General features: G+C 41.2%; 1 protein-coding gene across 2 annotated transcripts in view; it reads left to right on the top strand.

The window, feature by feature from the left end:
- INPP5F (inositol polyphosphate-5-phosphatase F) overlaps window positions 1–25,151 on the top strand; it is a 42,860-nt gene extending 17,709 nt beyond the window's left edge. For both annotated transcript variants that reach the window (XM_027655359.1, XM_027655360.1), the window contains exons 3-20: window positions 4,556–4,692; window positions 5,304–5,432; window positions 6,150–6,317; window positions 7,051–7,107; window positions 8,661–8,859; window positions 10,486–10,665; window positions 11,003–11,070; window positions 11,511–11,635; window positions 12,990–13,067; window positions 13,771–13,891; window positions 15,820–15,948; window positions 17,652–17,769; window positions 18,236–18,434; window positions 19,406–19,477; window positions 19,573–19,646; window positions 20,835–20,963; window positions 21,713–21,800; window positions 22,520–25,151. In XM_027655359.1, coding sequence (XP_027511160.1) covers window positions 4,556–4,692; window positions 5,304–5,432; window positions 6,150–6,317; window positions 7,051–7,107; window positions 8,661–8,859; window positions 10,486–10,665; window positions 11,003–11,070; window positions 11,511–11,635; window positions 12,990–13,067; window positions 13,771–13,891; window positions 15,820–15,948; window positions 17,652–17,769; window positions 18,236–18,434; window positions 19,406–19,477; window positions 19,573–19,646; window positions 20,835–20,963; window positions 21,713–21,800; window positions 22,520–23,654 — 3,206 coding nt within the window. In that variant the 3' untranslated portion in view covers window positions 23,655–25,151. The remainder of the gene's footprint in view (window positions 1–4,555; window positions 4,693–5,303; window positions 5,433–6,149; window positions 6,318–7,050; window positions 7,108–8,660; window positions 8,860–10,485; window positions 10,666–11,002; window positions 11,071–11,510; window positions 11,636–12,989; window positions 13,068–13,770; window positions 13,892–15,819; window positions 15,949–17,651; window positions 17,770–18,235; window positions 18,435–19,405; window positions 19,478–19,572; window positions 19,647–20,834; window positions 20,964–21,712; window positions 21,801–22,519) is intronic.
- Window positions 25,152–26,821: the final 1,670 nt, after the last annotated feature.

Raw genomic sequence — 26,821 nt, 5'->3', positions numbered from 1 at the left:
AACAGGAGGACTTGCTGCTCTGATTTCTTCTCCCCTGCCCTCAGGTTATTAACATCAGAACAGTTAATTTGAAATTCTTTTGGTGAACAGGAGTCCTGTATGGGCTGGTCCTGCTCAGAACTCTGTTATTAGCTATTATTGGAAAGGAATATTGGTGTGTTTTTAAAAATGCTTAGCACATCCTGACTAGTGCTGGAAACTTTAAATGCCTTTTTAAGTGTTGAAGTTGCTACCAGTAAAGCTGTCACTAACCCTATATGCATTTTAATGTCTTGGGCATAGATCCTTATATGTTCTTGAAAGATTTGCTCATGGCAGAAATGCTGGAGTGGTCTAACACAACCTTGAAATGTCCCTGTAACCAGTCTTGGGCTGTCTGTAATTTAGCATTGAAACACCCTTGCCAATATGTTGTAACTAGGGATGGGATTTCATTTACTCTTAATCTTACAGGTTTTATTGCTTGACTTGTACAAAAGAATCTGTAGGGCAGCTTCTACCAGGGAAGCAGTCTCATAGGAACCCGCAAGCCAATATTACATGGCTTATTTTTTTAATTCTTTAAAGAATTTTTGACATGAGTCAGTTGTATAACTGAACATAACTGTACATTCACACTGGAGAGGAAAGTCTAGTGAAAGTACCATTTGATTCTTCCCCAAACTGAATTTCCCATGCAAATTTTTTTTTTTTTTTTTGGAAGAGGGGGAATTCCAACCCAAACAATAAAACCTTGATTGAATATTGGAATGTAAGGATGTGATTGCTTACCATTTTCTGGCCCTTCCTAAGATAACTTGTAAGAAAATGCAGAGTAACAATGGGAATAGCAGGAAAAGGATTTTAGGGTGTATTGTGGAGCTGTTACTGAAGCAGATCACTGCACATTTTCTTGGTAAGGTGCACAATTAATTCTATCTTTGCATGATCTTCTCAGATAGAGGCCAGCACATCTCTTGCATAGAGTGTCTCCTTTACAGAATATTAATTTTGTTTTGTGGTCCAGGCAATGCACATGCATACCCAACATAATTGAAGCTGCTCAGTTCCTTTCTAATTCTGTTTTGGGATTTTGGTGAAAGAGGGTTGTGTTACTTGTTGTTAGGATAAAAAGTAGATCCACTAAAATGGTAATGGTAGCCTGGAATGGAATCACTGGTGATCAGAGACTTGCTGAGATCAAACATTGTAGTGCAAGAATATACCCATTGTATATCCAACTATAACCAAAGTTGGGTTCCTTAGCCAGTTCCAGCAACTTCCACTTCATTCCTTCATTGCTGCCCCAGTTCTCCTGTTTCTTGGTCAAAGGACACTCCTGTGCAGTTTAATCTCTCTACTTGTATCTGTTCTGTGAGTTTTTCCAGTGCTGGTTAATTAAGACCCAGGTTAAACGCTGCTGCCAAGGTTCCCTAGACTTTGTAAACAGGAGGGAAGTGGAATTCTTCCTTCCCTGTCCCCAGGAAAGGAAAGCTTTTTTTTGTCAGCATGCCTCTGAATCTTGATAGAAACAACTGTTCAGCATCTGAAATCTCTCCAGTGATATGGAACTGAACTTCCAAGAGCTTAAAGCATTCTTTTTGCACACAGCCAATTTTTGAGTTGTTCAAGTAACAGAAAGGATGAAAGTGGTAGCACAGAATTTCTTGGCTAAAATCAAAATACTTGTAAAAAGCAGCATTTTTAGTAAACTCCTGTACAGTTTGAGAAAAGCTGCTGCAAAGGCATTTGGGGGAAACTAAATGCTGGATTGTTTGGGAAGTGTTAGAGAAGAACAGCAGTGCTGTGCTGACAGTGTTGAAGCAACAGAGGAACTAAATTTCCATTTCAGTGCAGAATGGGAGGTAATAGCTTCCTTTAGATACAGTATTTTAAGGTAGTTGTTGCCGTCTGCTCTGCCATAGTTCATAAAACACTACAAATGAACATTTGATTCTGAGAGATGATTTCAAACATGCTCTCTTCTGGAATGGCACACAGTTGGGGTGTTCTGAACACCCCATCCCTCACACACTGAGTAGGCAATTGAGTTCTGTGGAACTGCCTTTTTTTATTGTGCTGCAGAAGCACATATTCTATGCTGGGATTCAGTTATTTAGATATTGCTGGTGATTATAATGTGCTGCTTTTATGGCTATTGTTGAAGCTTTTACTTCAGGGCATACTTTATCTGCATAATTACTTCCTGACTGTTTGCTTTTGATCTGCTGGGGAATTCTTGTTTTCTTTGAATGTTCTGTGGCTCTGGCTATAATACAGAGAGTTTTGAAATGCACACCAGGATGACATTTGAGTGCATTTTGAAAAATGACAAAGGGATACAGAACTGCTTGGTTTATTAAGCTCTTAAGTTCTTGTTTGCTGCTGCCAGGGTTTGTCAATATAAGGTCAAGTGAGGAGTAGGTAGAGATTTTCTTTTCCATTTTTTTTTGCTATGGCATATCTGCTCAGAAATGCCTTTACCTTATCCTTATTTCCAGTAGAGCTCTACTGGTTAATTCACTGGATCTCTAGATGGTTTCCTTGCTTAAAAGAGTATCTGTTTTTTCTGACATACACTGGTGGTCTCACAGGAGAAAGTTGTGTGGTCAACCTTCCATAGGTGGGAATAGATGAGATTATAGGACTCCCCCACAGGAATATCTGTCTGGATGCCCTATTGTATTACCCTTCTGTTAAGCTTGGATTGCCCTGGGCTTCCAGAGACTGTTGGTTTTGCCTTCTAAAAAGCAATATAGAAAAGGGCAGGCCTTCTTTTTAGGTGAAGTGATGGGCATCTTCATCTGTTGCAGCATTTCAGTTTCTCCTTTTTAAAAGGATTTTCTTATTCATTGGTCTGTTCACTTGCACAGAACCTGTCCTGTTTTCCTCAGCTTCCTTTTTCTTATTTCCATCTTATTTCCATCTTACCCCTGTGCTTGCTGGAGGCAAAGGCAGGTGTTCCCCAAGTCATGTTCCCTCTACCTGTACAGAAAAGCTGTTCCAGCACCTGCTTGTCAGTGAGGATGACTGTCTTGGTGGCATTTGCTGTCACTCTCTTGTCCTTATTTGTTATCCTGTGACCAGTTTTTAGGAGACTGTGCCTATGTGACAGCTTTGGAGTAACCTGGTGCAACCTCAGAGCTTGAGCAGGGTGACATCCTGGGATCCCTTCTGGCCTGACTTGTGTCTGATCCTGCAGGGATTAGGATTCCACTGCTGTGTTCAGGAACAGTGCATTTCATTCCCCTTCCCCTCCTCCCTTTTTGGAAGGCTCCCTCTGGTTCTCACAGCACATTTGTGACTATGAGGACCTGACATTTTTAAAGGCTTCTTAATGCCCAACATAAGCAAGTCTTTTTTCTAAAGACAGTAATGTAGAATCAAAGTAAGGAGTGGGGTGTCACAGCACACAGTTGTCTGTTTGCAATGACTATTTCTTTTCTTCAGATAAAAGGCACTGCTGGGTTTTTCTGTGTTTCTCTTAAGCACTCAGAGGATAAAATGCTGTTTAGAATTTACTGAGCAAGGAGAACAGGCTTTGTATTTGCTCTAAAACTGCTAAATAGACTTTTCAAAGGCTGTGGATGGTATTCAAAGGCACAATACATGACACAATCTGCCATCACGAGTGTGGAAGCATATTCCAGTCTGCCATAGCAGGCTTTTTATGTCTTTTCGTGAACTTTTCAGTTAAACTCAGTTGGTTTCTTCTCAGCTGGGAGAAATGCTAAGTGTGTATGTTTGCCTTGAAGACTCTCTGTGCCTTTTCCATCTCTCTTAACAGAACTTTTGGTTCCTAAAAGCCCAGCACACAACCAGCATGCTACTGCTGTAACCAAGGGATTAAAATCCAGGAATGTCCAGGCATTATTCAGCAGTCAGGGGGAATGTTTGTTGCTCTGTTTCCCTGTCTCATTGAAGTGTTGATGCTGTAACTGCAAGTGTTGTAGATTAAATGTGTGTATGACATGCACCAGTTACCAATATCTTCATTGATTTTTATGCCATTAGTTCCTCTACCACTCCATGTATATTACTTCAGGAATGATTCATGAGGCTTTTAACATATATAAACTGCTTCATGCTGCAGCCCATGTTTGCCCACCAGATTTCTCAACTCATGAGCCTTGTGATCAGCTGTTACCTGTGTCTGTCTTGGTTGCTGTTTGATACACAACACAGGATGTCAAGGGAAAATCTTTTATTTCTCTCTGAGCTCCAGCTGTTCTCAAATTTTCTGCCAATGGTGACATTGGTGGGGTTGTGCTTCATCCTAGAGGTTGCTGATGGCTGGAGATGAAGCAGGGGTAGCTTTACCTCTAATAAGTCTATGAAATAGTTAATCTTACTGTATTACAGGCTGAATAAGTATTTTTTAGCGTTTGTTTATTTTTTAATTGCGATGCCTAATGACAAATCACAGCAATAGTGAATCATCACTCACTGGAGTCTTTTGGTCAAATGGTTCCTGGCAGGGGTTTTACACTGGGGAGAAGCTTCTGGCAGACTTATCAAAGTAAATGCCTGACAAGACAAATAAAAGCATCTACTAATCTTTTTTTTTTTTTCCCAGATTTACCATGGTGGCTGCTTTTAATTCGTCAGAAAGCTTTGATTGGCAAACTCCCTGGAGATCATGAGGTTTGCAAAATAACAAAGATAGCTGTGATTCCACTCTCTGAAACAGAACCTCAGGATCTGGAGCTGGAGGTATGACAGTGCTCAAGGAATTCTCACCTTCCCCCTTCTGCTTCAATGAAATTTGAATGTTAAATAAAAGTTTGGTTTTTTTCCTGGTTGTGCTTTTTTAAATAACATTTTTTTGATTAAAACTATTTTTTAAATAGAAATCACAAGTTGTGCTAGGGAGGGAAATTACAATAAAATTGTACCTAGATTTCATAAAGCTTATTGAGAATACAACACTGAACTAGGAGAAAGTATTTTTTTTTTTTTTAATAGATGCTCTTGCTCTCATCTGATTTTGGAATGTTAATTCTAGAACTTGGTTATAGAATAACCAAGTGAGTGATACCAATTTACAGTGTAACTTGGGTGGGAAGCTGAGGTGAGTCTGGATACTCAAGTCATGTCAAACTGAGGCAGACATCCTCACAATCACAGGAGAAAGTGCATTTTGTAAAAAAAACAGTAAGAATGAGGCTCTAGATTGAAACCTGCCTGTTCCCCCTGTGTTTCAGAGTGTCTCCCTTAGGTTTGTGAACATCCAAGTCTTGATTTTTGTAGGCTTTAATTAAATTTTTTTTGAACTTTTTTAAAGAGTATCTAATTGTTGGCTTTAATTCAATGTCATTATTTAGCTTTGTAAAAAGCACCATTTTGGGATAAACAAGCCAGAGAAGATAACACAGTCCCCAGATGACACAAAATTTCTGCTGAAGACTCTTACTCAAATTAAATCAAATGTGTCTGCTCCAAATAAGAAGAAGGTAAAGTTTTCTACTGTTTCCTTGTGTTTTTTTTCCATAATGTTTTCTTTATAATTCCAAGGTTGTGATGGATGATCAAATGGAGTACTAAGACCTTAAAGAACTAGTGAAAAACTGCAGAATGTGGAACTACTGTCTTGATGTATAGTTTATTTTTTTTTATTTTATTTAACTGTGGCAATTCTATGATTTTTTTTTTTTGTGTTTTGCAATTACATAATTTTGGCAGAATTGCTGATAGAGTTCCTTCTTACCAGCATTACCTTCTCCTGAGATTCTAAACTTCTACAGATTGTTCTACATAAGCATCTCTCTTACAACATAGAACTGGAGACAAAATTTGGTGCCCAGTTCCTCAGAGAACACCAAACAATCTCATCGAAGTGCTTTTAACACAACAATGGCTTGGATTAGGAAATCCAAACAACATTTATTAAAATTAGAATGGGTTGGCTGCAATATTTCTTAAACTCTTGAGGTTGAAACATCCTACTTAAATGTTCAGCTCCAGAAGTTGACTGCTTTGAATGGTAAAAGTAATAACATGATATTTTTGAGGATGCTGGCCCTTGTTTGTATTATCTGTGCTGGGGTTTTTAAGAGCCTGCTCCTCAATGGAAAGAGTTTGTCCTAGAGAGTTAGAAATAGCATTTAGCAAATATGGCCTGGACTCTTTGTCACTCACAGAGAATTAAAAAAGCCATTTTTTTCTTTCAGATTAAAGAAAGCAAAGAGAAAGAGAGGCTGGAGAAGAGATTATTAGAGGAGTTGTTCAAAATGTTCATGGATTCAGACTCCTTTTACTACAGCCTGACCTATGACCTGACAAATTCTGTGCAGAGACAGAGCACGTGTGAGAAAACAAACTTATCCCTGTGGAGAAAAGTAAGTGTGTCCTGTTTGATTCTTCCATCTGGGAGATGTGCTGGTCCATGATGCCTGTGCTCCAAACCTGACTGGTCCCACTGCTGCAATCTATAGCAGAAGTTGTAACTCCTTTTTACACTTCAATGAAATATTTTCTTTGCTGAATTATGCAATACTCTTAAACTGTAACAAACCTTTGTGCTGGCTTTGACCAACATCATTTGTGTAAATAATGGGAGGGATTTTAAACCAGAAGCCTCTTTCTTGGTGTCTTTGAACTGTCTCTTTACATTTTCAAGGTCTTTCAAGGTAACAAAATCTATCCTTTTGTTACAAAAGTGAGCATCTGTCCCATTCTGCTGTATTTTAAGCAACCTTTACTTAAAAACATAAAACCTGAGTATGGGTGTAGTTACCAGTGGGTTGGTTGCTCAGGCAGAATGTTGGTGAGCTGAAGAACTTGGGCTGATAAAAATACTTTATAAAAACCTTTAGTCAAAATTGCTAAAAGCTTCTATGTAGGAACTTTGCCTTGGAACATGTTTAATGGAGACTCTCCAGAAACACCAGGATAGGCCTCTGGTGCATGACAGGGACCAACTTCAGTGCAAGGAAGAGGAACAAAAGCCTCCAGCAGCATGACTGGAACTGAACTGAACACTTTTGAGACCTGTGTGTGCACCTGCAGTGAATAAACAGGTGAACTCGGGTGTCTGATGTTGCAAAACCTGCCCTTTTTTGTCTCAAACAGGTTGATGACAGATTCTTTTGGAACAAGCACATGATTGAAGATCTCATCAGCATCGATGTGAGTTTTTTATTTCTAAATGTGTTATGAGAATCACTTTTTAGTTTTAGTTGAAACGTTTACTCAAGGGTTCAGAAGTTTGCTTGAGAACCTGCTTGGCAGACAGGGCAGGAGTAGGGCTGTGCCTTCTTTAAGCTGAGCAGCTAGCATTACCTTCTTCCCCCAGCCTTCTAGTTAGCCTGTGATTGTTGCTAATGAATGAACTTCAGCTGAATTTAAAATTTTACTACTATAAAACAATGTAGAATAACTTGGTGTGATGTTTTTGTGCTGACTTCTGAAGTTGAATTTAAGTTGTATTCATCTGTGAAATGGATTATCCCTGGACAGAGCTGAGCTTTATAATAAGGAGGAACCAGAAAAGAAGTAACTCAGAATTCCAAAGTTTTCCTGAGATAAGATTTTTGTTTTCCATAGTGGAGAGTAGTGTTTTCTCCTCGAACAGAGTAGCTGATCAATGTAAAAACAGTGTAGAACAAGTTGTCCTGAGCAGCTATTCAGAGCAAAGAAAACATTTTCCTGGCTAAGAAACACTTAAAGAAACATAGAACCACCATTCCCTCTTCAATATATGATTTTCCTTCATTTTAAACTAAACTTGGAGATAAAGGATTAAGTTACTAACTATTGTATGCCAGTTTAGGCCAAGTCTTATGTTCTTTAAAGATGCCAGCAGACATCTTGCTTTATGCCCTGCATCTTTTTCATTAATAATTTAGCATAATCAAATGGTTATGGAGTTACAGCAGGGTAAACCTGCATCCTCTAATAATTTGTGTATGATGCAGGAGTTTAACCAGTTGTATTTTTCATGTTCTAAGATATAAATGGGGATCTAAATGATATAACCTTGGGGAAAGAGCTGAGCATTGGGGAATCTGGATCTCAATTCTATTTAAGAAATTGATGTTTTAGGGTAGCAGAACCCTGAACCAGTTGATTTGAGTGCTAAGTTGGCCCCTATTGAAGCTTATGCTGGTATGTTTTGCTGAAAACAGGTTAAAAACTACCCACCTATATAAATGTGATATAGTATATGCCCACATAGAGGTTGTAAAACTACCTTAAGGCAGAAACTAGATAATAAGGTACCTGTATTTCCTGTTCTATCTGAACTGACTATCTTTGACATGGGAAAATACTACTTTAGGCTTTTAATGTGATTAAACATCAGATATAATGCTGTATTGAAAACTCTCTTTGGGTAAAATTGAAAAAAGAATTTCTTTTTTTAGAAGAAATTTTAAAAATGTTTTCTTCTGTCTGTGGATAGCTGAGAGCAGAGAAGAGCTTTTTGCCTTGCCTTGATTCAATGTGCTGCATCTCCACAGAAAAATCTAAAGTTGTTTTCTTTCTTCCTCCTGATTTAAAAGCCCTGCAACTGATGGAGGAAAAATGCTGGTGCCACTCACAGAAATAAGACAAGGATATGGCAAACATTGCTTAAAACACTAAAAGCACGAGAAGCAATTGTTTTGTAAACATGAGAAATGACAGAAAGAATTGTGGGTGATGTAGAACCAAGAGGAATAAATGTTTTTTGTACCCTTCAGAATGCTGAAGTGGACTTCTGGATCATACCCATCATTCAAGGATTTGTGCAGATTGAAGAGCTTGTAGTAAACTACAGTGAATCTTCTGATGATGATAAGAGCAGCCCTGAAACTCCTCCTCAGGAATCCACGTGTGTGGATGACGTTCATCCCACCTTTCTGGTGGCACTGATTTCCCGCCGCAGTCGGCACAGAGCTGGTAGGCAAACCCAGGCCAAGGCATTGGGGTTGTTCCTGAGCACTGGAGAGGGATGCTTTGGCCTTGCTGCTGCTGGAATAAGTCAAATAAAGTGCAAGGCAAACATAATTCTTCCCTGTCCTTAGGATCTCGGAAAGAGAGATTGAATCACTCTACAATTTACTAGGTCTTGTTCAACTCTGGCTTTTCAGGCTATTTGATTTTTATTGAGATATTCTCCATTGTGTCCAACTGCTTTCCTACACAGTCAGGTTTTCAGCATGTCATAAAACAAAGAAAAAACCCCGGGAAAGCTTACCCTGGTGTGGGACTGCCCTTTGTACCACTGCTCACTTTTATTTAATTCAGTTCCCAGGAACATTATTTGTCAGAACAACTTGGAGTAAATACTTCAGAGTTTCAGGGTGGTATCTAGTTTTCAGTATGCCTTCTCAATACTAAATTGTTACACAGATACAGGAACTGAATTGCAGAGGGGTAATTTGTTATTCATTTGCTTTTACTGTTAATGTCACTGTGCTCAATTGATTTCTACTCCAGAGCACAAAGTGTTCAGAACTTTCTCTCTTGACACAAAAAGATTGTTTTGATAAATTGATGCAATATTTTGAAGAATAGTTATAGGATTGGGTGTTTGATTAATTCTGTAGCACGTACTTTTAGCCAAGAGTTCAGTGGGTCTTTATTTCTGAAATAGTGTAGTTAACTCCCCACCAAAAACCTCAAAACAGGGGAAACACTGCTTTAAAAGCTAAAGATACTTCTGTGTTAAGTATACTTATTTTTTTTTTTTTAATTTATTTGTGGATGATTAAGTTTGGGTTTTGATGTAAGAGCCACTATTGGTGGCAGGGCATAAGTGAGGAGTATCTGATGCTTTAGTCTAAAAGCCTGTCTGATTAAAGGCTGCAATAGTGCTTTGACAATCTCCCAGTAAAGGTCCCTGAGTAGGTATTTTGCACTCCTTTCCCTTCCCTATTTCTCCCCTCTTCCATTCCCTCCTATACTCCTTAGACAGTGCTGTTGAGCCCTTTTTCCAGCCCTCTTATTCCTTCCCTGTCCTCTGCTACCACCTGCTCCTTCCTGAGACAGTGATGTCCTCTCCTTTGAGAAAAGGATCTGCAAACACTTCTCTGTTTAATGAGCAGCTCAGGGCTGGCTGGGCACAAAACTGGGTAGCCAGGAGTCCATTAGCTCTTCTTTATGTGCAGAGTTAATTATACAACTTAAAACAAGGAGGGGGAATCTTCTGTTTTGTGGGACTTCCTGGGCTGCTTGTGGGATCTCTGAGAGGTGGAGTTAAAATGGCCTTTTAGGCTCATGAAAATATTGAGCACTAAAGTAAAACTTTATGCTAAATGTGACAGAACAGGAAAAAATGTATCATTTATGATGGAATAGAGATTAACTTTGACTTTGTGGTGCTGCCCATAGTATGTCAGTAAATAAACTTTATCCATATAGTCAAAATAACTTCTGAGGAATAAACCAGGATAGGAGTGACTTCTACCACTGATGATGGATTTTGGCTAGAGCCTGTGTTAGTGTTGCCAAAAACAGCAACAAAAGTTACTAATGTTTAAGTCAAGTACTGAAATATTCCTTTGACCATTTCCTTCCTCCCAGGAATGCGGTACAAAAGGAGAGGTGTTGATAAAAATGGAAACGTGGCAAATTACGTTGAGACAGAGCAACTGATTCATGTTCACAACCACACTCTTTCCTACATCCAGACCCGAGGCTCTGTGCCTGTTTTCTGGAGCCAAGTTGGATACAGATACAACCCACGGCCCCGCCTGGACAAGAGTAAGTGTTGGGGTGGGATACCTAAGGGTCAGAGTCCCCTTGGGAAGAGATGCTTATGTGTGTGGTGCACAGGGAAAGGGATAAAGCAGGCTTATTAAAAATTAAATTTTAGTCCCATCTCCTCTACACAAAAAGCAGAAGAAAGGAAAATTGAAGTTTTTGCTGTGGTGGAACAGCAGTGTCAAAGTTGAGCAAATCGATGAAATGCCTTTGAAAGGAATTTTGTACAATGTCTTGGTTTTCTAGAGCACAGATTTGGGCACAATTTAATACATCAAACAGGACTTGCCTTCCTGCTGAACAGGCTGTTTCTGTCTAACACTGCTCTGCCTTGTAGGTGAGAATGAAACTGTGCCCTGTTTTCGTGCACACTTTGAAGAGCAGCTGAAAAACTACAAAAAGCAGGTGAGTGCTACATGATGAAATAGTAATCTCATGAAAATGCAGGGGATGAAGGTTAATGCTTTTAGTTTGTTTTTTTTTCCTGCTGTGTTGTGGTTTTTTAGAAGCTTGTTGACAGTTTGTAAGGTTGGTCCGTAAATAGAACTTTTATAGGTTTTTCAAGTGTCTGTAAGTAAGCTCTGAAAACAATAACTTGTGGGAATGTGTAAACCCTACTTCTGTGTACCTGTCCTGTGAATTCAGAGCTCCTCTGGATTAAAGTTTGTGTAGGCAGGTAACTGTTAGAGCTTATTTGTCTTGGGTACAGTCTAACAAAGACTGTAACTTCAGCAGGATTTCCTGCAAATCTTTTAACTCTTGAGCTGTTTGTTATTGCATGGTGTATATATCTGAGCAAGCTGTGTAGAAGATGACAAGTATTAACTAATTGGACTTTTGAACAGGTTATTATTAACTTAGTGGATCAAACAGGCAGAGAGAAGATTATTGGAGATGCTTACCTTAAACAAGTTCTACTCTACAACAATGCAAACCTGACTTATGTTTCCTTTGACTTCCATGAGCACTGGTAAGAAACCTTTTAACAATGAACCTTTGCATCTTTTTCTGTTAGCATGAGAGGAGAGGAGAAGGGAGGAGAAAACATTGTTATTGTTATTATTATTGTGATTTCTGTTTCTGCATGAAACACTTTTAAACAGGAAGAATACATTTTGTAAATTAAAGCACTATAAAATTTTAAGTTTGGGTAACCAAGCACTGCCATTTGTCATCTCGTGTCCCTGACCTGTTAAATTTGCAGTTATTTATTGGGCAAAGCTTGATTGTCACACATTCTAAGCAAGAGAGTTTCCTTAGACATGCTGTGAATGTAAAGCTGTGGCTGACCTGCTTTTTCAAACTGTGTAGCTTTCTGCTTTGAATTCTTCTCCCCTTCTGTTTCTCCTGATTTTTTCTATAACAATACGATGGGTTCTTTCAGGAGCCCGATGCTGGTTTTTCACCATAAAATACCCCAGATTTTAATTTAATCAGCACAAGCAGTGGCTGTTTCCCTGACTCCACTCTGCCATGCTCTGGTGCAGTGCTCACGTGCCCAAGCATTTCATCTGTCCCACAGGCCTGTATTTCTCCTGCTTCCCTCAAGCTGCCTCTGTGTGGGAGTCAATATGGGCTCTAAACTGTTTTAATCTTCATTTCTGAACGTAATCTAGGGATTGCATCTGGCCTGGCAGAGCATTACTGACTCAATAAGTGTGTCATTAGTAGATATTGGCAGAGAGGGTGGGGGGGAGGGAAATCCCCCTCAAAACAGGGATGGCCTGGAGCCTTCCCCAGGCCTGTTGGTTCCCTGAATTGATTTGATGCTTAATCTCTGGTTTGAAGGAGCTTTTGTTTTCATTCCTTCACTTTTCTCCTAAAAACTTCTGTGGTGACCAGGGCTGTTTCTTTTTTGCAAACTGAGAGTGAGTGAGTCGAGAACAATCCCAAAAAACAACCTGGTGGGATGAGGGGAGGAGGGGATGATGTGTGTGGGTGTGTTTTCTGTGCAGTCACTGGTGAAACAGGACTCATCCTCCCCATCTCAAATCCATAGTCTCTTTTTTTGAGGCTGTGACTAAGGTGAGAACAGAATGTTGCACATGATGCTGCACATTTTTATTCTTCCTCATGGAAGCAGCATTAAAAATGCAAATTCTTGAGAATTTAACTATTTTTTATTCTCTTTCCTTGGATTTAATGGTGAACTGTACTTTAGAAAAGTTCTGAATATTGGCTCCTGTTTCAAGTTTGCTGCAGGAGAGAATGCTTCTCTCTCCCACTCAGCCAAAACACTATCTTTGTGAACATTACAGATAAGATAAAATAATTAAAGTCACTGCTCTAATTCAAACTAACTTTTGTGAAATTCTGCATTTTAGCCGAGGAATGAAGTTTGAAAATGTTCAAACACTGACTGATGCCATTCATGATATTATTCTTGACATGAAGTGGTGCTGGTAGGTACTTAACTCTTCTTAGACCACTGTGGAAAATTTGTTAAAAAAAAAACCAAACCAACAAACAGTAGATATTTGGAGGCCTTAATCTTGTCATAACTGGTTTGCTTTATATTTCTGTGTGTCACAGTTTGTGTTCTGCAGTTTTGGTGCTCTAGACATGTAACAAAAAATTCTCAGATGCTGATTCCTGCCCAGAGCTTACTTTATTTAACACTTTCAGGGTTTCTTATATTTAATGTGAAACACTCTGTATTTGACCCACAAACCCTAGAACACCAACCAGCCTTATGTTGAAACCAGTAGGTGTGTTTGACCTTTGGTTTGTACTGATTAAAGGGAATTAAATGAATGTGCTGCAGTCTTCAATCAGTTACTCTGATCATTACAGTGTTCATTTTTATTGGCTTCTCTATCTGAAATTAAATGCCTTTTCTCTTGAAAGCTTGTATTATATATGCAAGAGTTGGGATGCAATTAGATGCTGAATTCAAGTTTATGGCCCCACTAGGATTTATTTGACATCCAGCCTAGATTAAAGTGGAGGATAGGCTGGAACAAGAGGAGTTAATTCAGGGTGGGGTGTGGCTGGGTGATGAGTGCACCTATAAATAGTGCAAAATCTCCTCCTGTTCATAGATGCTGATGAATTACACTGCATTTTAAGTGTCTCAGTGTGCTTTTGTTCTCTTCCTGTTGAAAGGGTTGACCAGGCTGGAGTGATCTGTAAACAGGAAGGAATTTTTCGGGTGAACTGCATGGACTGCCTGGATCGTACCAACGTGGTGCAGGCTGCCATTGCCAGGGTGGTCATGGAACAGCAGGCATGTCAACTGGGCACTTGCTCAAGGGCCAAGTACCTCAGAACTTCATTGTTATTCACAGAGAAATCTGTGGGTTTGAAAAATGCTAAACTAACCTCTACTGAAAAGAATCTTTGTGAAACACCTGGAGAGCTCTGAAGCTGAAAGGAATAACATGTACAAATACAAAGCTGGAAATCACTGTACAACAGTGATGCCTGGTGTCCTCCTTCAGAAAGGAGGTGACTGACTGTCCACATCTTGGAGAGGATTGCCTTGTTTTGATTTAGTAATTTTAGGCAGTAATACAAAGTTTAAAACCAAAACATCATACCCCCAAATCCCTCCCTGAAATGAGAGATTAAGGGACTAAAATCCAACTAGAAGTTGGATGCTATCTTAGCTACTTTGAAGTGAAAGAAATACTGTGATGCAGGGAGATTAGTTGTCACTTCTGTGTTTAAAGGAATAATTAATTCATGATGTTAATATCCCTGATTGCTGTGACTGTTGTGGTGTGGATGTTAGAGAAGGGATTTCCAAGCAGACTGAGGGTCCTTCCTTTGGTCATGTTCCTGTTTACCCTGACCCCCATTTGCTTTTTGCTATAGAATCTGTGATTGTCCTCCCTTGTGAAGACTTCATAAATACAGTTCTGTTAGAGATTTAATACAGGTTAATAGTCCTGGAACTGAAATTTAGAAGGCTCAGTTCCAGCCCAGCCCAAACTGAGCAAACCTGGCTGTTTAAAGGGAAGGAGAAAGGACAAAGTGGGTCCTTCAATAGGGTGGAAAGTGAGTGGCTCTGACCATTGTATCTGGCAGTTCTTGTTTGTCATCTGCTGCTCTGGTCTCCTGACATGGAGTATGGAGGGCAAGGGGAGGGACCTGCAATCCCACAGTTGTTTGGGAACAGGATTTCTCTCTAGGGTGACTCTCGAGTTCAAAGGCAACCTTTCAAAATCAAGAGTGTTACAGATGGTTGTGAAGAGGCTTCAGTGATCACTGAAGTATTAGTGATGTGCTGCATGATTCTGGTGTTGTAGCTGAAGTGCCTTGGAATCAATTCATGACAGAGCAATGCCCTGACCTTTGCAGGGTGAATGACATGAGTGTTCCATTTGCCTCCTCACCTTTGCTCTCCCTTGGAGCCACAGCACTTGCTTTCTCTCACCTGGAAACTTTATAGGGCTTTCAAAGTCAGTGAACAGCCTTGTATCAATTGTCATCTAACTTGCAAAGAGTGCTTGAGCATTTGGTTTTAGTTGGAAATTGTTTACCTGTGATCTATTCCAAGTTATCCCTTACTATTATTCCAGGTTAGTGACTGCACTGCAGTTATGGCTGTGCAGCTTTACCAATTCAGTGTCTGTAAAAAGCCTAAAGTTTATATTGTACCCAAGGCTTTTATCTTGGGGAAACTGAAGTACTGGTTGTCCTGAAGAGTAAGATATCTCACTTTCAGTATCGATGTTAAACAGTAACTGTCCAAAATGTGCAAGCATTAATAATAAACCAACAAAAGAAGCTGTTTTTTATTTTCAGACCCTTGAGGTCATGAATACCTTTGCAATAGAAGACATATTAACTTGTTTATGCATGTTAAAGTTCTGTGATGCCTGTTCTTTTGATGATTCTCCTTTGAAAGATTTCCTGTATCTTGAGCAATCTCCAGTAACTCTGGCTCATTTTTTTTGATGGTTGGCTCCTACATTCATAATTAATATGTTAATGCTGCCTCCAGTGATATGATGCTTAGGAATGAATTAGTGATTCACTGCTAACAATTAATTTACTCTGACAAATCAGCAGAATGAGTCCCTTTTTCAGATCATACAAAGTTTAACAACCAAACGCTCAGCGAGCGTTTCCATTCCTTTTATCGAGCCCTGACATAGAGAATGACCCTTATCTCAGATGATTTATTAACACACACATGTCAAATTCCAGCTCAAAAAACTGGGTGTGATGCCCCCTGAGCAACCTTTGCCTGTGAAGTGCAACAGGATCTACCAGGTGATGTGGGCCAACAACGGCGATGCCATCAGCCGGCAGTACGCGGGCACCGCCGCCCTCAAGGTAACGGGGAAGGGGCCCTCCTGCCCTGATGATGAGGAGGAGGCTGTGACAGGTTTTATGTGCACCAAGAAACTCCTGTCTATGTAATAAAGCCAAATATTCTCCATGGGTTTGTTTTGAAGAGCCCTCGGAGTAGGAGGATGTTTTGTGTCGCACTCAGCGTGAACTGGAGAATTCCGCTTGCCCGGTGTCCCGTGGCACTGCTGGGTGCACTTTAACTGCATCCTCCTCATGTCTGCAGCAAAGCATAGCTGAGCTGAGAGTTTAAGATATATATTAACCATGACATCCATTTAAATTTTAGCACGACTGTAGTTACACTTTTGGCATTTCTAAGCAGTTACGGTACTTCAGAAATACTCCGAGGCTCTGAAGATCAGGATGTGGAGGTAGCAGGGTGATATTAATTACTTATACTTTCTAAAGAATTAATTAGTTGTAATTAGGAAGAAATTCTTTACAGAAAGGGTGCTCAGCCATTGGAATGGGCTGCCCAGGGAAGTGGTGGATTCTCCATCCCTGGAGGTGTTTAAGGACAGACTGGATGTGGCATCAGTGCCATGGGCTGGGAACCACGGCAGGGTTGGATCAAGGGTTGGACTTGATGGTCTCTGAGGTCCCTTCCAACCCAGCTGATTCTGTGATTCTGTGAATGCAGTCTGTTTACCAAGATCAGGCATGAAACTCCTTACTTTTTAACTCCTGCTGCTTTGAAAAGTCACAGAATTTGATGTACTTGCTGTCTGTTTAAGTCCCTGGTGAAACAAATTTTAGTATTCTTTGTATGTGACATGAGAAAAATCATTATGGTGGAAATGCTTCTGAAATCCCTCTTCAAACCTCTACGGAACTGTGATTAGGTTATTTTAAAAAATCGTAAAAGCCAGCCTGACATGCTTGTCTTCATTATGTATATTTAACTTGAAATCTGAAGCACAGACCTCCAGTTATAGATCTAGATTTTCAGGCCTTCTGTTTGAAGATTTCTCTATTTGCTGTTGAGGTTCATGAATTAAATTCTTTTTAATTGTGGTATTTCTTTCAATTTGAAAGTGAAACACACTTGAAATATTCTTCAGAGTAGTTGACATGGCTTTTAGAACTGCTCTGTGCCACTGCTCAGAGTGCCTCTGAAAATAGAATCCTCTAATGAACTGTAACTACCAAAACAGCTTTTTATTCAAATTCCAAGCCTTCTGTGGCCTAGAAACTGGCTTTTGTTTCTGAGGTTGTGAGGATATGTGCTGTTCTCCTTCAGGATGTTCTGTTTGTCTTGTTCTGGTAGCAAAAACATAAAAGATGAAAACCATTTTTCAGTAGGCTCCAGTCTTCTCTTTTGTTTCAGTGGTGTTCCTTTTAGGTTGAAGGCCAAAACATAAAGGGTTTTTTTGAGGTATTCAAACACCACAGTGGACTGACATCTTGAATGTTCTACTTTAATGTTAGCTGGCATGTAGGTCCAAATTTCTGTTTCCCATTGAATCCTAAATCTGTTAAACACAAGATTCTCTGCAGAGTCAATGCCAGGAGTACATGCCCTTTGAAAAATCAATATTTTCAACTTCTGTATGAAATAGTTACTTGTGGATAGTTTTTGAGTTGTTACATATTCAGCTCTGAGTCTCAGAGTGCCAAAACTTTTTGAGCTGAGCCTGCTGCTCTCCAGGTGCATCTGTGCATGATCTGCATGTTCTATGTGACAGGGGGACTTCACCAGGACTGGGGAGAGGAAGCTGGCAGGGGTGATGAAGGATGGAGTTAATTCTGCAAACAGATACTACTTGAATCGTTTCAGGGATGCTTATAGGCAAGCAGTCATAGGTAAGAGTACAGTTTCAACTAAGCTGAACTATGGTATTTAGAAAAGTTCATTAAAATCATCTTGGCTTTATCTTTTGACTGATTTTGTTTTTTGTTTTTTTTCATCTTGAAGCTTAAAAGTACCTTGGGTGTAGATAATGTTCATGTCTGTGTGATGGACACCATAAGAAACAGTGATTCTCCATTTGGAGATCAAATAACACTCAGTTCAGAGGGTTTGTGTGCAGTGTGACTTTGTTTTAGCATTAAATGTCTTGTAGTGTCTCTTTTTTTAAACTAAGTTAAATTTATGTAGCAGGTGTCTCTTAAAATGTTTTTCACTGAAAGCAGTGTAATACCTACTGAGGCAACATTGTGTTCAGGAAGATTACCAAGAGCATCAGTAAATATGAAACATTTGGAAGGAATTTGCTGTCTGTCACTTTTAACTTTGTTTCTTGTTTGGTGTTTTATGGGTTTCACTCAGATTTGATGCAGGGCATCCCTGTCACAGAGGATCTGTACTCCATATTTACCAAAGAGAAGGAACACGAAGCCCTGCACAAGGAGAACCTGAGGAGCCACCAGGAGTTGATCAGCCAGCTGCTGCAGAGCTACATGAAGCTACTCTTACCAGATGATGAAAAATTCCACGGAGGTTGGGCACTGATTGACTGTGACCCAAGGTAGGTTGGACAGTCAGAATTGCTCAGCTGCTGCTCTGCCCTGCCTGTTACTGCTCATGGGAAATGGTTTTGGTAGCTGGGCTAGCAGAACACAAGTGGACAGTTCCACAGGATGACAGGAGTCCTTGAAGGGTTTGAATACTTGCAATTGGAAAAGAAAAGGTCCTCTAAATGTGTGCTTTTCACAAAGTGCCATAAAAATGGTGCCCCTTTGAAACATCACCTGGAAATGCCTTCAGTCAGTTCATGTTGCCAAAATTGGTGGGTGCCAGAGAGAGAACCACCCCTAGTTCTAGAAGGGGCTGCTTGAGGAGCTGTTGCACCTTATTGATTTATAGGGAAAGTGTGACTTGACTTTGGAGCCAGATTAAATTCTTGGGGAATGAGTCAGCATAGGAAAGTCTAGATTTCTCTTTGTGAAAAGTAGTGGGCATGAACTAACTCCCCTCCTTATCAAGTTCAGAGTTCACTAGCTTGGAAAAGAAAAGTAGTGGTGAGATCCTCTGCAGGTTAAACTTCAGCATCTAAAAATAGCAGAGCAGGTTGTTGTGACAGCTATTCAGGGCACAGACTCATCACCTTCACTGAGTCTGAGGTATTTTTCCATTTGTCTGCTGGCATTTTTAATAGCTTGAGGGTTTTCTATTTATTTTTGGGCCTTCTGCTGACCTATTTGAGCTATTAGGCAACTTCAGGTTTGGGAGAGAGTGTTGCTTACATGGATCCACTTACTGTAGGTGATCACACTGTGGCTTGTGAAGTGGCCCCCCAATAACTGACCCACCTGAGTGGGTTTTTCAGTGACTCTGAACAGGCAGCAGCACCACACAAGATAATGGGCCATAGTCCAAACTTCATGTTGTAACATGTGTTGAATTCTAAAAGAGTGTCCCCAGAATACACTGGGCAGGGGTTACAGCTCTACAAATAAAACCTTCTCCCCTGTATTTATTTTTCTTCCCTTTCCTCAGTCTCATTGATGCCACTCACAGGGACGTGGATGTTCTGCTGTTACTTTCCAACTCTGCCTACTATGTGGCCTAGTAAGTCACTGCCTTCTCTTACTATGTGTAGTTTATTTCTAGGAGCTTTGATTTAGATCAGTAGGAAGCATTAAATTCTGTTTCTTTTCTCCTAGTTATGATGATGAAGTCGACAAGGTGAATCAGTACCAAAGGTTAGGTCTTGAAGCTCTGGAAAAAATAGAAATAGGTAAGAAAATAATCAGCCTGTATCTTTTTTGAATGCTCTTAACAATAGCTGAGCCCTCCTCAAAGCATCCTGCAGATGGATTGAAGCAGCAAGCCTGGATGTGTGGCATAAATGCTGGGCAGTTCACCATGACTGGACTTTCTTGCTCCTAACAGATGCCAGAATTATCTGTTCCCTCCCAGGCCTGGCTTTTTCTGCTGTTTGAAATGGAAACTTTGATCACTGCTAAGGTTCTAAAGTTTTCCCTCTTTCTTAAAAGAACCAGGGAATCATCAAAAACAATTTCATTATTTATCAAACAACTTGATCAACTTCTGTAATGAGTCACAGGTTCGTGCATTCACTGCTCTCTTTCTTTGATCCAAAGGCAGCACCTGGCTTGGAATTGCTCTTTAAATCTGCTTCATAGCTTTTTAAGACTTCTTTCTCGAGGCTTGATGATAAACATGCTGTTACAAAATCACCTTGTTATGCTCATTTAACTTGGCTATAGAATGTACCATCTGCAGGCTAAATCCAGCAGCTGCTGCTGAAAGCATTAAAGATGTGATGGCTTTGACTTTTTTTGCAGAGGAAAAAGAGAGGGAAGAGAGAGAAGGGAGGGAAATTTTGTGGCCCCCTGCTAGAGTTTAACTCTCCATTACACAATAGCCAGTGATTTCATCATGTCCTGGCTGTAACTTTCCCTGTGTCTGTGCAATTTTGAAGAATGCAGTGGCAAGGTCTCTTACACAGCACCGTGTAGAGATTTGTGACACATCCTGATGTACAGAAACATGATGTAGAGTTGAAACATCTTCATCTGCAACTTGTTTGGTGCTGTAGATATAAGCAGTGCACTGAAGAGAGCTGGAAACTTCATTGCATCCACCTGGTAGAAATGTATTAGCTTTCCCTTTAATCCTTGCAAGAGCATTCCCTAAAAAACTGCAGGATGTAGAAGGTGTAAAACTTCTCTTTGTTATAAACCATCAGCTGGATTATACTAGACATACAGGGAGTCTAATTGCTTTCTTTAAGTAATTGATTGTTTAGTTATTGTGAAAATCTTTCATTTCAAGTGTCTAAAGAAAACATGAAGCTTTTTCTGCTGACAAAGGCTGTCAACAGGTACATATATTTAGGTAGAGTCTCTGCAGCATCTCTTTAGTGTTTGGTTAAAGATTTCTAATCTGATTTTTCTCTCAGGGCCTGAGCCTACTCTCTTTGGCAAACCCAAGTTCTCTTGCATGAGGCTGCATTACAAGTACAAAGAGCTGAGTGGGTATTTTCACACCCTCAGAGCTGTGGTGAGAAACCCAGAAGAAGATGGAAAAGGTTTGTTTCATATGGAAAAGCTTTAGGCATAAAAGTGCATTCGGTATCGCACTGTTTATCTGGGAAACACTTGTTCCATGGCTCTCAACTTGTCCTTCTTCAGAATTTATTCTGATATAATCCAGTTGTGCAGGGTGGGGAACCATAAAAAACCCTCTGTGTGGTTTCCTGGGTGAACATGTGGATGTTACTGCTTTAATAGAAAGAAAAATAAATTCCAAATGCAGCTTTAAAGCAACGTGTCTCTCTAGAACTAGAGACATTTCCCTGTCCAGGTCTTTACTGCTCCAAAACCTTACAAAATGAAGTTAAAATGAGCTCCTAAAAGAGCTGAAGAAATTGATTTTTTTTTTTTTTAGTGAAATCAGTGTCTGGAAATGGTCTTGCTTGTTGTTTAACTAAATTAAATGAGCACTAATAAGGGAAAAAATATCACTTCTTACCTGGAGCACTGAGTTTTGTCAACAGGGATTAGAATAAATACAGTTGCTTCTCTTCTTCCCACTAATGTACCAGTGTGCCAGTGATTCACTAAGAACCAAGTATTTAGGGATCAAGGAGAGTCTATTCTTTAAGCTTATTTGTAAGCTTGAAATCTGAACTGCAACTCGTAAGGTGAAAGAAAAAAAACCCCAAACCCCCAAACAAACTTAATTATGTTAAAATTATACTTATTTCTTTGTAGATTGTGGAATCTGGGATTTTAGGGGTGTTTTTAAGGGTCTGACAGGCTGCTGCTTGGATTTCAGACACTCTTCAGTGCATTGCAGAGATGCTGAGGATCACAAAGCAGGCAATGGGATTGGATGTGCCCATCATTGAGAAAAAGCTGGAAAGGTGAGTACATAAAGGATGTGGACATTCTGTGTCCACTTCTGCTCTTCTCAGGGGCAAAGCACATCATGTGATGCCTAAAAGAAATGTCCTTTACAAAGGACAGTGGGGTAGAAGGAAGAGGATGGTCCTGTTTTACCAGTTCAAGTGCCATCTCTTGCATTATTTTGGACACTTCCAGTTCAGACCGTATGAACTGCTAGAAAATGTGTTGTGTAGCACAGTTCTACTTTGACAAACAAAAACTATTCAGGCAGACATTTCAATAACTCTTTTTCTGCACTGGGTTATTGTGGTACTATTTGAGCTTCTTTTCCCAGTTGAGCAGAAAGTGCAGCCAGAAAATCTTGTTATTTTTTACAGGTATTCCAGAGGGAATATTTGCTAAATCTGGCTGCTGAATACAGTGTACACAAAGTCAGGGTTACAAAAATGGGGAATTCAAATCTATTTTCTTCCAAAATTAAAGTGCCTGCAGAAACTGGCTGTTCCTTCTTTAGTTACTATTCTGTATCAACCCTCCTTTTGTTGGTTTGAGCTTGATTAGCTTATATGGGTACAATATTATGTAAGGAAAGGATTAAATTAATTGTGAGGAAAGAATAACCTAGTAACTAAATGTCGATCTCTACTATGGAAATAGACTGGAAGACAGTCAATACTTGGTGTTTATAAAAAAAACTGCTTTGGCTGTACATTAGAGCTTTATTTCTCTCTTCTAGGAGGAGCAGTAAACCTCACGAGGACATCATTGGCATTCGGTCTCAGAACAGAGGCTCCCTGGCCCAGGGCAAGAATTATTTGCTCAGCAAGTTCTCCTCCCTCAACCAGAAGGTGAAGCAAACCAAATCCAACGTGAACATGAGCAACCTTCGGAAGCTGGGCAGCTTTGCTAAACCCGAAGTGAAAGTCAATTTTTTGAAGCCAAACCTGAAAGTGAATCTTTGGAAATCAGACAGCAGCCTCGAAACTTTGGAGAATCCGGCGGCAGATCCCAAAGCCCAAAGCGAGTCTGACACGGAAGGGTCGGATAATGACTCGTTCCATTCCGATGACTTCCTGACTAATTCCAAATCGGACGAGGACAACCAGCTGACGGACTCCCTGGAGAACATAGGCCCCACAGACTATGTGCTGCCCAGCTGTGGCATCATCGCCTCGGCCCCGCGCCTGAGCAGCCGCTCGCAGTCCCTCAGCAGCACGGACATGAGCATCAGCATTCCCGTCCCCTCCGAGGGGCAGGACTCCCAGGCCGGCCGCTCCGACTGCGAGGACATGGCCGTGCCTTCTGCTGACAGTGCAGACATGGAGTTTGCCAAGCCCATGGATGTGTACTGCCAGAGGTTTGTGCAGGATGCCCGGAGTAAGGGCTCGGATGTCCCGGAGGCCGAGGCTGGTCCTCAGGAGCCCCATCCCCCAGCGACCCAAACCAGCAGTGACGCGCCCGAGGCGGCGCAGACCAGGGCGGAACCTGTGGGAGATGTTCCTTCCAGGCCCTCCAAGCTGGATGTCCCGTCTTCTGAGCCAAATCCTCAGCTCTTAGCTGTTGGTGGGACTGACTTCACTAAACCCCATAAAAGCCCCGGCTCTGTGCCTGGGAACCCTGAGACAGGACTCCACACGACTCCCTCTCCTGCTGACGGCGGCGGCAGCAGAGCCGTGTCTCCCTTCGCTAAAATCCGCAGTTCCATGGTCCAGGTTGCAAACATCACCCAGGCAGGATTGACTCAAGGGATTAACTTTGCTGTGGCAAAGGTCCAGAAGAGCCCAGCAGAACCAGAAGCTTTAAATGAAATCAAACAGAAAGAACTGAGGGAAATGTTTACGCAGTGCCAGACGCGGATAATTCAGATCTAGTCGCTAATTCAGGAAGTGTTCTTCTGGTTGTGGCTCTTAATAAAGTACTAAAAAAAAATGATATCAGGACTCACTGTGGCATGAACAGCTACTGGATACTGGGATCCACAAAAGGTAACTTGTTTACAGGCAATGAGAGGTGCAAATGAATTTGGTTCTGACCAAGCTTCAGAATTCCCTCACGAGGTGAGACACAATGGTAAACCCCATATTTAAACAGGTAGCTTAGACACTGGGACCCAATAAGCATGCTGTCTATCTTAGATGTGTTGCACAGTTATTTTTTTGGAGACTAATTTTGTAGCTCTTCTGAATTATGTAGAAAGTATTTATACTACAAAGGTGATACTGCACTTCTCTGACCTTACTTACCTTGCACTACACCAGCAAAATAACCTACCGGTAAATGACATTTTATTTATTTTTGGACTAGAGTTTTTACTTGTTTTCACTGAGGTTTTAGATGCAGCTTTCTCTGAATTGTGCCTCTACAATGGGAACCGATGAGTTTTTGTTGAATTTAAATACTTTAATGAGAAAGTGAGATTTCTTTGCTATCCTTTTCTTTTCACAAATCCTGGAACACTTTCATCCTGGAACCCAATCTGAACTATCCGTGATCCTGCAGTGCAGATTTCTTCTGTAGATTGTTTTTTTTTTTCCTCCCTTGAGGTGAGGGGAAATGAAACAAATGCCCTTGAGCTGTCTTGCCCATGTTAAAGCAATTCTTATTTCCTTTTTTTCTGAATTCCAACCTCTGCCAGTTTGCTGTAATTTTCTGTGTCTGTGTAAAGCAAGACAAGATCCCTGCCCGTCAGGCCTTGTGTCCCTCTGTGCTATGACTCTTTTGAAGCTATTCTAACTGCCAAGTCCACATAACATCTAAAGCAGAATGCCAGGGTACTGCTTCCTAAGATCAGTGTTGCATCAGAGCATAGTTGTGAGCATCTAATCAAGACCAAATCCATTCCCTACTCCAGCTTTGCAGGATAAAGCTAAGCATCAACTCAACGCTGGGATAAAAACTCCCCTTCTCTGCGTGTGTCAAAATCCATCGAAATGCTCTTTCCCAGAAATGCCTTGCCATGCCATGCTAGTCTAGGACATGCTCCAAAAGCTGCTGTAAGGCAGGACCTTCCTGTGCTGTGGTTTGTGACTGTAACCACCCTGGCAGCCCCAGTGCCTCTGTGTCTCATCCCTGTGCTGTAGATAATCTGCACGTGGTGTCCCCACAGCCTCCTGTCCTGGGGGTGGGGTAGTTCTGTGTCTTAGGACTCGTAGTGTGTCTGAAACGACTTTATCATCTAACCCTGACAGTCTGAAACTTTGATAAACAAATTTGATTTATTTATTTTATTAAAAAGTGATGTGGGTTTGGGTTGGTTTTTTTTTTTTTTTGAGTGTCTGTACTCGTGGCGATATTTAAACTTCAACTACTGCTGTATTTTAATGTGAGCAATATACATGAGATATTTTAATAAAAAAAAGTGGAATCAAGGGATGGTTTTGGTACGTGATGTTAAGGGATGTGGTGCTCCAGGGCTGTGGGGGTTTGTTTCAAAGGTGGGTGGGTTGTCTGGGCTTTCTCTGGGTTAGGAGTCACAGAATGGCTGCAGTTGGGAGTGCTGGGGGTCATCATCCCCCTGCTCAAGCAGGACCACCTGGAGCTGGTTGCCCATGACCATGTCCAGGTGGCTTTGGAGTAGCATAGGATCAGTTAGAAAAGACCCCAAGATGAGTCCAACTGTTCCCCCAGCACTGCCAAGCCCATCACTAACCTGTGGCCCCAAGTGCCACATCTTTGAACTCCCTCCAGGGACGGGGACTCCGAGCAGCTGCCCAGTGTTTGACAGCCCTCTTGGTGAAGAAACTTTTCCTTATATCCAATCTAAACCCCACGTGGTGCAACTTGGGCCTATTTCCTTGTTTTATTTCCTGTTCCTTGGGAGAAGAGACCAACCCCCACCTCTCCCTCCCCTCAGCCTCCACAGATGGAGATTTGACTCCCCTCTGAGCAACCCCTTCCTGTTCTCAGCCCCCCCTGTGTCCAAGTGTGTTCAGAGTTCAGAGGGACCCTCCTGGGGGGGTTTGTCCCACCCTGGCTCTGGCCCCTCTGCAGCCTCCCTTCAGCCCCCACAGACATTGGGATCCCCTAGCAGGGACACAGACATCAGCTTTTTGTCCTTTCCTGCTGCTCCAGCTCTGGTCTGTCAGTCACAGACAATTATGAGGGGACTCCTTAGAAAATGCCTCAGCCTTGGTGCTTGTAAAGGTTCTGGTACAGGGAGAGGAAACTGCAAATCCTTGGCTGTTATTTAGGTAGGAGACACTGATCCCTACAAATACAGGGGGACTTTTAACACAGTCCTGTAGGGCAAAGCAACTCAGCTCTAAAGTCACTCTTGTATTCAAAAAATATGGCTTAGCCAACAGTCCAGGGCATAGCTTGGGAAAGAATTCCTGAGCTGCTGTATTGGGTCATTGCTTGGTGATCCAAAAGTGTCATGTCGTAGAATCACTGAAGGGTTGGAAGGGACTGCAAAGATCACCCAGTGCCACCCCCTGCCATGGGCAGGGACACCTTCCACTGTCCCAGGTCACTCCAAGCCCTGTCCAACCTGGCCTTGGACACTTCCAGGGATGGGGCAGCCACAGCTTCTCTGGGCAACCTGGGCCAGGGCCTCCCCACCCTCACAGGGGAGAACTCCTTTCTAAAATGCAACCTAAACCTGCCCTCTGGGAATTTAAAGCCATTCCCCCCTGTCCTGTCACAATCCCTCTCCAGCAAAATGTCCTTCCAGCTTATGAACTATCCACTACTTCCATATAAGTAAGTATACTCACATACTGGAGATGGCAACGTGCACAAAACCATCCTCTAACCCAATCTTGCAACTCTGCATTCCAGCCCTGCTGCCTTTTGAAGAGAAACTTCATTTCCTTCCTGTATTTGCTCAGTTACTTCACAGTACAAGGCAGATGAAACCATGAATATTCATTTAGTGGTTAAAAAAAAAAAAAAAGAAAGAAGCTTTAAGTAAGTGTTTTGAAAGGGCTCAAATTTAGGATACACAAATACTATGTTTCATAATACTCATTGTGCAGAGACAAAATATCCAGATTGGCTGTACAGCAAAACCATCATAATTAGAATGGGAAAAAAGCAG

Source organism: Corapipo altera, unplaced genomic scaffold (genome assembly GCF_003945725.1).
Source record: "Corapipo altera isolate COAL_440 unplaced genomic scaffold, ASM394572v1 180, whole genome shotgun sequence".
Classification (NCBI taxonomy): Eukaryota; Metazoa; Chordata; class Aves; order Passeriformes; family Pipridae; genus Corapipo; species Corapipo altera.
This window is presented reverse-complemented; position numbering and strand designations above follow the sequence as displayed.